The sequence below is a fragment of the Peromyscus leucopus genome, chromosome X (assembly GCF_004664715.2).
Source record: "Peromyscus leucopus breed LL Stock chromosome X, UCI_PerLeu_2.1, whole genome shotgun sequence".
Classification (NCBI taxonomy): domain Eukaryota; kingdom Metazoa; phylum Chordata; class Mammalia; order Rodentia; family Cricetidae; genus Peromyscus; species Peromyscus leucopus.
Genome location: NC_051083.1, coordinates 22,881,093 through 22,894,537, shown reverse-complemented (window position 1 = coordinate 22,894,537; position 13,445 = coordinate 22,881,093). Strand labels below are relative to the sequence as shown.

General features: G+C 40.3%; 1 protein-coding gene across 1 annotated transcript; it reads left to right on the top strand.

Moving 5' to 3' along the window:
- Window positions 1-349: 349 nt before the first annotated feature.
- On the top strand, window positions 350-2,778 carry LOC114683390. Its single transcript, XM_028857685.2, has 2 exons — window positions 350-454; window positions 1,991-2,778. Exons 1-2 carry the CDS (start codon window positions 426-428, stop codon window positions 2,661-2,663), a joined length of 702 nt encoding a protein of 233 aa, XP_028713518.2. The 5' UTR covers window positions 350-425; the 3' UTR covers window positions 2,664-2,778.
- The last annotated feature ends 10,667 nt before the right edge of the window (window positions 2,779-13,445 follow it).

Sequence of the window (13,445 nt, the reverse complement as noted above, 5' to 3'; positions counted from 1 at the left end):
TGAGTAAATCCTGCTTCATTTAATAAGTGCTGGGAATACTTGCATGTCTATGAAGGCTCTCAAGCTGGCACTAACCATTATACCTGTGTAGTTTTCTGAAGTTCAGTATGTGAATTAGCCTCTCTATGTTGTTCTTCTATCTACAAAATGGGAATAATGATTGTGTGGATCTCATTGGAGGGACGATAATGTAAAATATGCTAATACCCCAGAAGTGTATAAATGAGGTTCCAACTAAGCAAAACAGAGGAGAGGAATGGAAAGGTTTGGGTGAACCAGGATTTAGTTGGTGGAACACTACTGTAAGCGGAAATATCTGTCTAACATAATTTCTTTTACTGAAGGTGATTCACCTCTTGTGTGACTCCCTGTCTGGTCATCATTTCCTGTTGTTTGGAAAACATTTTGATCTTCACATATACCAAATGGTTCTTCTCACCCTTGATATGCAAAGGTAAAAACTTAAAATAAGCTATTGAGATTTTCAAGTAGGATCTTTCTGAAACACATGCATCTACACCATGAGATTCAGACATGGGCAGAACTGTATCCAGCCATTTGCCTTGCACAACATCATTCTCCACTCTGTTTCCATTTGTGCTTCAAAATTCACTGCTCCTGCTCTCAACAGCTTCAGATCTGCCTTGGCAAGGAATAAGAGTGTGGTATTACACAAGCCACTGTCAATTGAAAACCCATCTTGCTGATGTAACTTCCCAAGTAGTACAGCAACTGCCTCCTTCCAATTAGGAAGCACATTCCACAGTCTGTGGAGCACAGGCTAGCTGGAACAGATTTCCTGATAAGGAGATTCAGTTTGTAGGTCCCCCAAACATTGTGCATGGAAATGGCAATGTCATTATCTAGAGGCCTTAGCAGACTTTCTATTCAAAGACATGGTGACAAACCTTGAGCCATAGTTTTTCATAAGTATTAATACTACCTTCAAAGAAGTGATCTAAATAAGTTGGTGTACAGTAAATGTGGAGTCTCAATTCATGCTGAAGAAGATAGGTGTAAACACAATATAGACAAGATGCTTTATGCATTTCAATTAAATGAAGAAAATTTTCTGAAAAGGACCTTTGGGTAAGTTTTGGGAAATGCTTGAAACATCTATGAATCCTCATGTTTTACAAATAGATTTTAGTTTTCTGGGAAAAAAGAAAGAATTCAAGTTTTCCCACATGATCTTTTTCTTTCTTTCTTTTTCTTTTTTTCTCTTTTTTTGAGACAGGTTTTCTCTGTGAGACAGTCCTGGCTGTCCTGGCACTCACTCTGTAGACCAGGCTGGCCTCACTCACAGAGATCTGCCTGCCTCTGCCTCCTGAGTGCTGGGATTAAAGGTATGCACCACAGCCACCTGGCTCCCCACATGTTCTGCAATCACACATATACTAGCACACACATGTACACATACAGTAAAATATACATAATTTAAGTGTGAAATTTTGATATACATGCATATACCATGTTAAACATTTGTCATTTTCCTTTGTTCTTCCAGCAGACAGTATAAGTTCAGTGTTTGTAATATTCCACAATCATATTTTAGAAGTGAAATTATTCTAAACAATACCTCTGCTTATTGCTACCATTTAAGTTATTTATCATTTTTATGTATTGCAAACATAGTGGAAATAAGCATCACCTTACATATAATATTGCAAACTCATTTTGACTTAATTTCAAGCATTAAAGTTCTTAGTTAACAAATACACACATTTCATCATTTGACAGATACAGTGAAATTGCTAAGCAAAACTTCTTATAGAGGGAGCTTCTGCTATATTTGTGGAATTTGGGGCATCTTACACTCTTACCTGTAGTATGATCATCCCTAATACATAGATAGACTGCTTAAATACAACTGTGAGACAGCATAGACAAGGTATGAGAGTTTACCTCTCCATAAAGTATGACTCATTTTGTTTCCCAACTTCCCTTGTGTTCCCGGCTTGACTATATTCTTGTTCAATTTCATCTTCAGATTTTTCAGTGGAAAAGGTTGCATCTTCAAGCTGAGTGCCCTCCTTAGCAGCCTATTAGCTTTGGTGTTTGAAATAATCATTGCAAGCAGCCAATGCTGGCGTCCGTGGAGATTCGACAACAACATTTTGCAATTTGTGTCCTTTGGACTCTGGGAGGCTTATTCCCCTCAAGAGCTTAATGAATCAGGGACTGTAACCAAGATGCTGGTGCACACCACTACCGATTCCACCAGGACCAGTTCAGCTGAGTTTCAGATTGCACAGACCCTGATAGTGTGGGCCATTTTGATGAAGCCTGTAGTTCTGGTTTTTGGTGTAGTTGCTATTAAGATCAGCTGCATGAAAGACCCATTTGTGGAGATGGCGACATACTGCTACAATGTTTCTGCCTCAGTTTTGTGTGTTAGCAGCCTGTTCACATTGGTTTCTGTCAGCTGGAACCACTTTGTAGATCATTATGGCCAAACCACTCTTGACTTTCCACCATATTTTCCTGTTAGCAAAGAAGCATTGATAACCAAATACTGCACTACTGTGCTGCCATTAGGGGTTCTGACAGCTGCCATCTCACTTTTCAGTGCAGTTATCTTTCTTTCTGAGATAAGCGTTTTGCAACTACAGAGTTGGAAGAAGGCCCAGCGTGCTTCCATAGTGACCACTCAAGAGGCCTGAAGTAAGGGCTCCTGCATTTGCAACATCTGTCAGAGGGCTCCTTGAAGAAATTTCCTATTCACACACAAAACTCAAGTACTCATCAGTTTGTTCTAAATAAAGCATAAACATGGTTCTCTGTGTGTGTCTAATCTTACTTCCTCCTGTATCTGTCTAGAATGTTCCTTTTGTTAACTGTTTTCACATCCTAAACTCTGTGAAGGTCATGATCATGTGTTCAGATTTGGCCAATAAGGTATAATAAACAAAAGTAATGGTGAAATGCAATGTGCAAAATAAACACAACAAATACCAATGAAAGAAGGTTTGTGAGGAAGCTGCCACTTAAACAAAAGAAAATAACCACACTCCTGTGTAGAGTCCATTAGGTACTCAGGTCTAATGAGGGCAGAGCTGGACTTCTGTTGGCTCTGCTGACAGTGTCTGCCCTTTTCATAGAGTGGGGAGGTCATGCTGTACACTGGGCAGTGAGCATCTCCTGTCTTTCTGTTTGTAAATATCACAAATGGCCAAGCATTTCCAGTGTGCTCTGATGGAACAAGTGCTATGGAGACCGGAGGACAGGTTGTCCAAGTTGCTTTCCTTGTTTTATCTATTAAGTCACTGGGTTCAAACACACAAGTTTGATGCAAAAATATTTACCCATTATACCCCATTTCACATAAGGATACTCCATACTTTGTGCCCATAGAATGAAAGCCATTTCATAGAGAAAAAGAAACTCATGGCATCTATAAAATTTTCCATAGTCTTTATTAGCCCGAACTTTGTTCAGTAGTCCAAAGTCTCTTTTAGGACTCAGGGAAGTTTTTCAACCATGAGAACTTAGACAATCAGAAATTGACTCCTTTATTTCTAAAATAAAATGATATAGATAAATTACCATTATAAAAGGGAGGAAGGAGACATAGCTGCTGTGGAATATTCCTTTACACTGTGTTGCCATTAAATAAATAAGCTGACTGGCCAATAGCTGAATAGGATAAAGTTAGACTGGAAAGCCAAATTGAGAATAATAGGGAGAAGAAAGGTGAAGTCAAGGGAGACACCAGCTAGCTTCAGAGCAAGCAGGATGTATATAAGATGAGGTAACAAACCATAAAACACATGGCAAAGTATATATAGAAATATGGGTTAATTTAAGTATAAGACTTAGCTAGTAACTGTACCATAGGGAATGGGCTCCAAAAATCCAGTTCTTGTACCTGAAATAAGTCCTGACCCCATTGCCAGGGAACCCACAAACACATCAAGCCACGCAACTTTCATCCACATTCAGAGGGCCTGGTTCGGTCCCATGCAGGCTCCCCTGCTGTCAGTCCAGAGTCCATGAACTCCTACTAGCTTGAGCTCCTACTAGCTATCTCTGTGGTTTTTCCCATCATGATTCTGAACCCCCTTGCTCTTATAATCCTCCCTCCCTCTCTTCTACTCAACTCCAGGATCTTGGCCAAGTGATTGGCTGTGGGTCTCTGCATCTGCTTCTATCAGTCACTGGATGTAGGTTCTATGATGACAATTAGGGTAGACACCAATCCAAGTGCAGGGGAAATCTAGTTCAAGCACCCTCTCCACCATTTCTGTGAGTCTTAGCTGGGGACAATCTTGTTTCCCCAGCTGCAGATTTCTCCCCATCCCCTTAATGGTTCACTCTGTCAAGATATCTCTTCACTGCTCTCCTCCCCCATCTCTCCCCCAACTCAGCCATCTGAGCCCTGATGTTCCCAATACCATCTCTTCCCCTCTACTCCCTCCTACCAGTTTAGCCAGAAGATCTTAACCCTTTCCCCTCCCTGGAGCAATCCATGTGTCTTAGTGTCGGCCTCTAGCTTCTCTGGGGTTGTGGATTGTAGCCCAGTTATCCTTTGCTTTGCTTCTAACATTCACTTATGAGTAAGTACATACCAAGTTTGTCTTTCTGGGTCTGCTTACTCAGGATGGATTTTTCTAGTTCCATCCATTTGTTTGCAGATTTCATGATGTTATTGTTTTTTACTGCTGCATAATACTCCATTGTGTAAATGTACCATATTTTCTTCTGTTGAAGGGCATCTAGGTTGTTGCCGTGTTCTGGCTATGAACATGGTTGAGCAACTGTCCTTGTGGTGTGGTTGAGCAACTTTTGGGTATATGCCCAGGAGTGGTATTGCTAGGTCTTGAGGTAGGTAAATTCCTAGCTTTCTGAGATACTACCACACTGATTTCCAGAGTGGCTGTACAAGATTGCATTCCCACCAGCAGTAGAGGAGTGTTCCCCTTTCTCCACATCTTCTCCAGCATAAACTGTTGTCTGTATTTTTTATCTTAGCCATTCTGACAGGTGTAATATGGTATCCCAGAGTCATATTGATTTGCATTTCCCTGATAGCTAAAGATTTTGAACATTTCCTTAAATGTCTTTCTGCCCTTTGAGATTCTTTTGTGGGGAATTCTCTGTTTAGCTCTATAGCAAATTTTTTAATTGGGTTATTTGACATTTTGGTGTCTAGTTTCTCAAGTTCTTCATATATTTTAGGGATCAGCCCTCTATCTGATGTGGAGTTGGTAAAGATCTTTTCCCATTCTATAGGCTGCCTTTTTGTCTTATTGACAGTGTCCTTCACCTTACAGAAGCTTCTCAATTTCAAGAAGTCCCATTTATTAATTGTTGCTCTCAGTGTCTGTACTACTGGTGTTATATATTTAGAAAGTTGTCTCCTGTGCCAATGCATTCGAGGCTATTTCCCATTTTCTCTTCTATGAGATTAAGTGTAACTAGATTTATGTTGAGGTCTTTGATCCATTTGGACTTGAGTTTTGTACATGGTGATAGATATGGATCTATTTGCATTCTTCTACATGTAGATATCCAGTTATGCCAGTACCATTTGTTGAAGATGCTTTCTTTTTCCATTGTATAATTTTGACTTCTTTGTCAAAAATCAGGTGTTCATAGGTGTGTGGGTTAATGTCAGGGTCTTCAATACAATTCCATTGGTCACTGTGTCTGTTTTTATGCCAATACCAAGCTGTTTTTTTATTATTATAGCTCTATAGTAGAGCCTGAAGTCAGGGATGGTGATGCCTCTGGAAGTTCCTTTATTGTATAAGATTGTTTTGGCTATCCTGGGTTTTTTGTTTTTCCATATGAAGTTGAGTATTGTTCTTTCAAGGTCTGTGAAGAATTGCATCAGGATTTTGGTGGGGATTGCATCAAATCTGTAGATTGCTTTTGGTAAGATTGCCATTTTTACTATGTTGATCCTGCCTATCCACAAACATGGGAGATCTTTCCATTTTCTGATATCTTCTTCAATTTCTTTCTTCTTGTCATACAAGTCTTTCACTTGTTTGTTAGAGCTACCCCAGGATATTTTGTTATTTGTGGCGATTGTAAAGGGTAATGTTTCTCTAATTTCTTTATCAGCCCATTTATCATTTGTATATAGGAGGGCTACTGATGTTTTTTAGTTAATCTTGTATCCTGCCATATTACTGAAGGTGTTAATCAGGTGTAGGAGTTCCCTGGTGAAATTTTTGGGGTCTTTGATGTAGACTATCATGTCATCTGCAAATAGCGAAAATTTGATTTCTTTTCCAATTTGTATCCCCTTTATCTCCTTTTGTTGTCTTATTGCTGTAGCTAGGACATCAAGTACTATGTTGAATAAGTATGGGGAAAGTGGACAGCTTTGTCTTGTTCCTGATTTTAGTGGAATCACTTTGAGATTCTCTCCATTTACTTTGATGTTGGCTGTTGGCTTGCTGTAAATTGCCTTTATTGTGTTTAGGTATGTTTCTTGTATTCCAGATCTCTCCAAGACCTTTATCATGAAGGGGTGTTGGATTTTGTCAAAGGCTTTTCCAGCATCTAATGAGATTATCATGTAGTATTTTTTTCTTTTAGTTTGTTTATATGGTGGATTACATTGACAGATTTTCATATGTTGAAGCATGCCTGCATCACTGGGATGAAGCCTAACTGATCATGGTGGATGATTTTTTTGATGTGTTTCTGGGTTCAGTTTGCTAGTATTTTACTGAGTATTTTTGCATCAAAATTCATGAGGGAGATTGTTCTGTAATTCTCTTTCCTAGTTGCATCTTTATGTGGTTTGGGTATCAGGGTAACTGTAGCCTTGTAAAGGGAGTTTGACAATGTTCCTTCTGATTCTATTGTTCAGAACAATTTTAGGAGTATTGGTATTAGCTCTTCTTTGAAATTCTAGTAGAATTCTGCACTGAAACCATTTGACCCTGTGCTTTTTTTTTGGTTGGGAGACTTTTGATGACTGCTTCTATTTCCTTTGGGGTTATTGGTCTATATAAGTTCTTTATCTGATCTTAATTTAATTTTGGTATGTAGTACATATCCAAAAAAAATCTATTTCTTTTGTATTTTCCAATTTTGCAGAGTGCAGTCTTTTGAAGTATGATCTAATGATTCTCTGGATTTTCTCAGTGTCTATTAATTATATCCCCCTTTTCATTTCTGATTTTGTTAATTTGGATATTCTCTCTCTGCTTTTTGCTTAGTTTGGATAAGGGTTTGTCTATCTTGTTGATTTTCTCAAAGAACCAACTCTTTGTTTCATTGATTCTTTGTATTGTTCTCTTTGTTTCTATTTTATTGATTTCAGCTCTCAATTTGATTATTTCCTGGCATCTATTCCTCCTTGGTGAGTTTGCTTCTTTTTGTTCTAGAGCTTTCAATTGTGCTGTTAAGTCACTAGTGTGAGATTTCTGCAACTTCTTTATGTAGGCATTTAGAACTAAGAATTTTCCTCTTAGCACTGCTTTCATGGTGTCCCATAAGTTTGGGTATGTGGTGCCTTCATTTTCATTGATCTCTAGAAAATCTTTAATTTCTTTATTTCTTTCTTGACCCAGTGATAATTCAGTTGAGCATTATTCAGTTTCCATGAGTTGGTTGGGCTTTCTGTAATTTTTGTTGTTGAAATCTAACTTTAAGCCATGGTGGTCAGATAAGATACAGGGGTTATTCCAATTTTTTAATATCTTTTGAGATTTGTTTTGCTACTGAGTATGTATCAGTTTTGGAGAAGGTTCCATGGGGTGCTGAAAAGAATGTTTATTCTTCTGTATTTGGGTGAAATGTTCTATATATGTCTGTTAGGTCCATTTGAGTCATAGTATCTGTTAGTTCCCTTATTTCTCTGTTAAGTTTCTGTCTGGCAGATCTGTCCAGTGGTGAGAGTGGGGTGTTGAAGTCTCCCACTATTAGTGTGTGGGGTTTTATGTGTGATTTGAGCTTTAGTAATGTTTCTTTTACAAATGTAGGTGCCCTTGTATTTGGAGCATAAATGCTCAGAATTGAGACTTCCTCTTGAATGATTTTTCCTGTGGTGAATATAAAATGCCCTTCTTCATCTCTTTTGATTGATTTTAGTTTGAAATTTATTTTGTTAGATATTAGGATAGCTACACCAGCTTTTTTCTTGGGTTTATTTGATTGGAAAGTTTCTTCCCCAACCCTTTACTCAGAGGTAATATCTGTCTTTGAGGTTGAGGTGTGTTTCTTGTATTCAGCAGAAGGATGGATCCTGATTTTGTATCCATTCTGTTAGCCTGTGTCATTTTATAGGTGAATTGAGTCCATTGATATTAAGGGATATTAGTGACCAGTGTTTGTAATTCCTCTTTTTTGTTTGGTGGTAGTATGTGTGTGTGTGTGTGTGTGTGTGTGTGTGTGTGTGTGTGTGTGTGTGTGTGTGTTTCCCTTCTTTGGGATTTGTTGATGCGAGGTTATCTGTTGTCTGTGTTTTGGTGGTTGCAGCTAGCTTCCTTGGGTTGGAGTTTTCCTTCTAGTACTTTCTGTAGGGCTGGATTTGTGGATAGGTAATGTTTAAATCTGGTTTTGTCGTGAAATATTTTGTTTTCTCCATCTGCAATGATTGACAGCTTTGCTGGGTATAGTAGTCTGGGCTGTTATCCATGGTTTCTTAGTATCTGCAGAATGTCTGTCCAGGACCTCCTGGCTTTCATAGTTTCCATTGAGTAGTCAGGTATAATTCTGATAGTTCTGCCTTTAAATGTTACTTGATTTTCTTCCTTTACTGCTCTTAACATTCTTTCTTTATTCCGTATGTTAATATTTTGACTGTTATGTGACAAGAGGACTTTTTTGTGGTCCAGTCTATTTGGTGTTCTGTATTCTTCTTGTACCTCCATAGGCAAGTCTTTCTTTAGGTTGGGAAAGTTTTCTTCTATAATTTTGTTGAATACATTTTCTGTGCCTTTGAGCTGGAGTTCTTCTCCTTCTATCCCTATTATTCTTGGGTTTGGTCTTTTTATGGTATCCCAGATTTCTTGCATGTTTTGTGTTAAAATTTTGATGGGTTTATCATTTTCTTTCACCATGAATATATTTCTTTATAGAATCCTCAATGCCTGAGATTCTCTCTTCCATTTCTTATATTCTGTTGGTTATGTTTGCCACTGTAGTTACTGTTTGTTTACTCAGATTTTTCTTTTTCCTTAATTCCCTCAGTTTGTGTTTTCTTTATTGCTTCCATTTCAATTTTCATGTCTTGAACTGTTTCTTTCATCTCTTTGATTGTTTTTTCTTGGGTCTCTTGACTTTCTTTAAGAGATTTCTTGATTTCCTCCAATTTTTTGTTTGTCTTTTCCTCCATTTCTTCAAGGGAATTTTTCATTTCTTCTTTTAGGTCTTCTGTCATCTTCATAAAGGTCATTTTCTTCTGGGTCATCTCCTTTGGGATATTCAGGTCTTGCTGTTGTAGGATCACTAGGTTTTGGTGGTACCATATTGCTCTTTATGTTATTTAATGTGTTCTTACCCTGCCATCTACCCATTTTTCCCTTTAATCTGAACAGGTGGGGCTCTAGGTCACTCTTCTTCCAATTGGTCCAGGTGGGGCCTCTGGCTCCTGTGGTTGTTCTTCTTCCTAACTGGTCCAGGAAGGGGCTTATAGCTCTGGTGTTTACTGTTCCCAATCAGTGCAGGGTGGGTGTATGGCTCAGGTGGTCACTGTTCCCACTTGGTGCAGGGTGTGCATATGACTTTGGTGGTCACTGGTGCTGTAGGGGATGGTTGGCTTGGGGAGGGAGCAGGGAAAGAGGGAGCTGGCCAGTCCCTGGGGCTCCACTGGCTGAGGGAAGAGGCATGAGATGTGCCCCCAGTACCTAGGATCTAGAGTCCTGGTCTACCCAGTCCAGAGATCAGGGCCTTACCTGTTCCCAATCAGTGCAGGGTGGGCTTATGGCTCTGGTGGTCACTGGTGCTGCAGTGGATGGTTGGATTGGTGAGAGGGGTGGGGGAAGAATCTGCTACCCAGTCTCTGGGGCTGCACTGGCTGGGAGGAAGGGCCGCAGAATGTGCCCCTGGGGCCTAAGGTCTAGAGAACTGTTCTTCCCATTCTGGAGATGGGGCCTTAGCTGTTCTCAGTCCATGCAGTGTGGGGGTATGGCCTCAGCCTGCTTTCTTAAAGCATCTGAGACCTACTAGCCAGGAGTTTCACCCACCTGAATTTGACTTGTGAATACCTTATCTGGTGTACTGACATTTATTTTTCTAAGAAAAATAGAACAGTGAGGTTCCTTCTTAATATCTATGCCCTGCTGTGGTATATGCTCTTGCACACTGTAAAGATTTATCACTCAATTGGTTTAATAAAACACTGATTGGCCAGTAGCCAGGCAGGAAGTATAGGCAGCGTGAACAGACTAGGGGAATTCTGGGAAGAGGGAGGGCAAATTCAGGAGTCGCCAGCTAGATGCAGAGGAAGCAAGATGAGAATGTTGGACATAGAAGCAATACCCAAGTCATGTGACTAAACATAGGTAAGAATTATGGGTTAACTTAAGTGTAAGAGCTAGTTAGTAATAAGCTTGAGCTACTGGCTGAGCATTTATAAATGATATTAAGCCTCTGAGTCAATTATTTGGGAAGCGGCTGCTGAGTATTTGGGAACAGGCACATGGGAGAGAAACTTTTTTCTACAATGCCCCAACACAAGGGTACACAAGCTTATAAAACAAACACTACTACATCTTAAATCACATATTGACCCTCACACACTGATAGTGGGAGACTTCACTACCCCACTCTCAACAATGGACAAGTCATCCAGACAAAATCTAAACAGAGTATTACAGGAGCTAACATGTTATAAATCATATAGACCTAACAGATATTTACAGAACATTTCATGCAAACACAAAAGAATATACATTCTTCTCAGCACCTCATGGAAGTTGCTCCAAAATTGATCACACATTGAGACACAGTAAGTTGAACACCAAGAGGAGTAAACTTCAAGAAATAAACTGAGAACTGAAATCAATAAAACAGAAACAAAGAGGCAATACAAAGAATGAAACAAAGACTTGGTTCTTTGAGAAAATCAACAAGATAGACAAACCTTATCCAAACTAACTAAAAGGTGAAGAGAGAATATCCAAATTAACAAAATCAGTAATGAAAAAGGGACATAACAGACATTGAAGAAATCCAGAGAATCATAAGAACATATTTTTTAAATCTGTACTCCACAAAATTAGTAAATCTAAAAGAACTGGATAATTTTTTCGATAGGTACCACTTACCAAAGTTAAATCAAGATCAGACAAGCAATTTAAACAGACCTATAACCTGCAGTGAAATAGAAACAGTCATTAATAGTCCCCCAACCAAATAAATAAATAAATAAATAAGCAGGGCCAGATGGTTTTACCTCTGAATTCTACCAGACTTTCAAATAAAAGTTAACGCCAATAATCCTCCTCAAATTATTCCACACAATAGAAACAGAAGGAAAATTGCCAAACTGAGTCTATGAGGCCACAGTTACCCTCATACTCAAACCACATAAAGAACCAACAAAGAAAGTGAATTATAGATGAATTCTCCTTATGAACACAGATGTAAAAAACACTCAATAAAAAACCTGCTCTCGGATTCAAGATGGCAGAGACAAGCAGATGCAGGTAGGCCTGTGGCAGCAGCCCGCGGAGGTAGACAGACCAGGTGGCAGCGGCCAACAGGGACATTTAGGCCCGGCGACAGCTGGCGGAGACATTCAGGCCCAGCGGCAGCCCACAGAGGTGGACAGGCCCGGCGGCGGCGGCAAAGATAAGCAGACTGAGGTGGACGGCCTGGCGGCGGCAGCCGAAAGAGACATTCAGGCCCGGCGGCAGCCCACAGAAGTAGACAGGCTATGCAGCAGAGACAGGCGGACACAGGTGGGTCCACAGCGGCGACCCGCGGAGGTGGACGGGCCCGGTGGCAGCGGCCGACAGGGACATACAGGCCCAGTGGCAGCTGGCAGAGACATACAGGCCAGGTGGCACCCCGCAGAGGTGAATGGGCCCGGCAGCAGTGACAAGCAGAGGTGGGTGGGCCCACGGTGGCAGCAGGCAGAGACATACAGGCCCGTTGGCTGCCCGCAGAGGTGGACAGACCCAGCAGCAGCTGACAGGGACATACAGGCCCAGCGGCAGAGACAAGCAGACGCAGATGGGCCTGTGGTGGCGGGCCACAGGGGTGGACAGGCCCGGGGACAGAGACGGGCAGACGCAGCTTGGAACAAGGACGCCCCTAGCCCCAAAACCTGGGGAAGAGGCTATCTCTGTGGGTCGGAACCAGGGCGAGTCTGGGCACTCTGTCTGGGGACAACCCAGGGCCCAACTGCTGATCCTGTGAAACCCGACAACTTAGAGGTGTTGGTAGGACTACCCTGCTCAGCTGAAACCCATCTGGGAGAGGATTCAGATGCCTACAGTTTGAAGTCTGAAGAAACAAGATCAGCTGAGGAGTTGACAAATGAACAAAACGTGACCTGGGAACACAGAAGAAGGCGCTACCCAGCCACTAAACCAGATCACCAGAATCATAAGTATATAATTCACCGACTGAAATCAGCTGTCCCTGAAGAAACAGCCCAATAGCACCAATTTAACCAAGAACCCCTACTAAATAAAGACTAAAAATTAGAACAAGAGAGGCACTCTCAGACACAGACACTACCTGCACCGCACAGAGGAAAAGATGAGTAGACGCCAGTGCAAAAATACAGGCAACAACATAAAGACCTATATGGCAACATCAGAACCTAGTGATTCTACACCTGCAAGACCTAAACATACCATGACAGAAGAAACAGAAGAAATCAACCCTAAAAATGACTGTAAGAAGATGATAGAGGCCCTTAAAGAAGAAATAAAACATTCCCTCAAAGAGGCAATGAAAACTTTCCTTAAAGAAGAAATGAAAAACTACCTTAAAGAGGAAATAAAAATTTCCTTAAAGAGGAAATGAAAAACTCTCTTAAAGAGGAAATAAAAACTTCCCTTAAAGAGGAAATAAAAAATTCCCTTAAAGAGGTAATGAAAAACTCCATTAAAGAAATGGAAGAAAAAATGAACAAAAAATGGGAAGAAATCAAATCAAGCCAAGAAAAAGTAATTAAACAGATGAAAGAAACATTCCAAGTCCTGAAAAATGAATTTGAGACAATAAAGAAAACACATGCTGAGGGAATGCTGGAAATAGAAATTCTGACTAAACGAACAGGAACTACAGAAACAAGCATAACCAACCGATTGCAAGAAATAGAACAGAGAATCTCTGACACTGAAGACACGATAGAGAAAATAGATTCTTCAGTCAAAGAAAACACTAAAGACAAAAAACGTCGTAACACAAAACGTCCAGGAAATTTGGGACACCATGAAAAGACCAAACCTAAGAATAATAGGGATAGAAGAAGGAGAAGAATACCAACTCAAAGGCACAGAAAGTATATTCAACAAAATATAGAA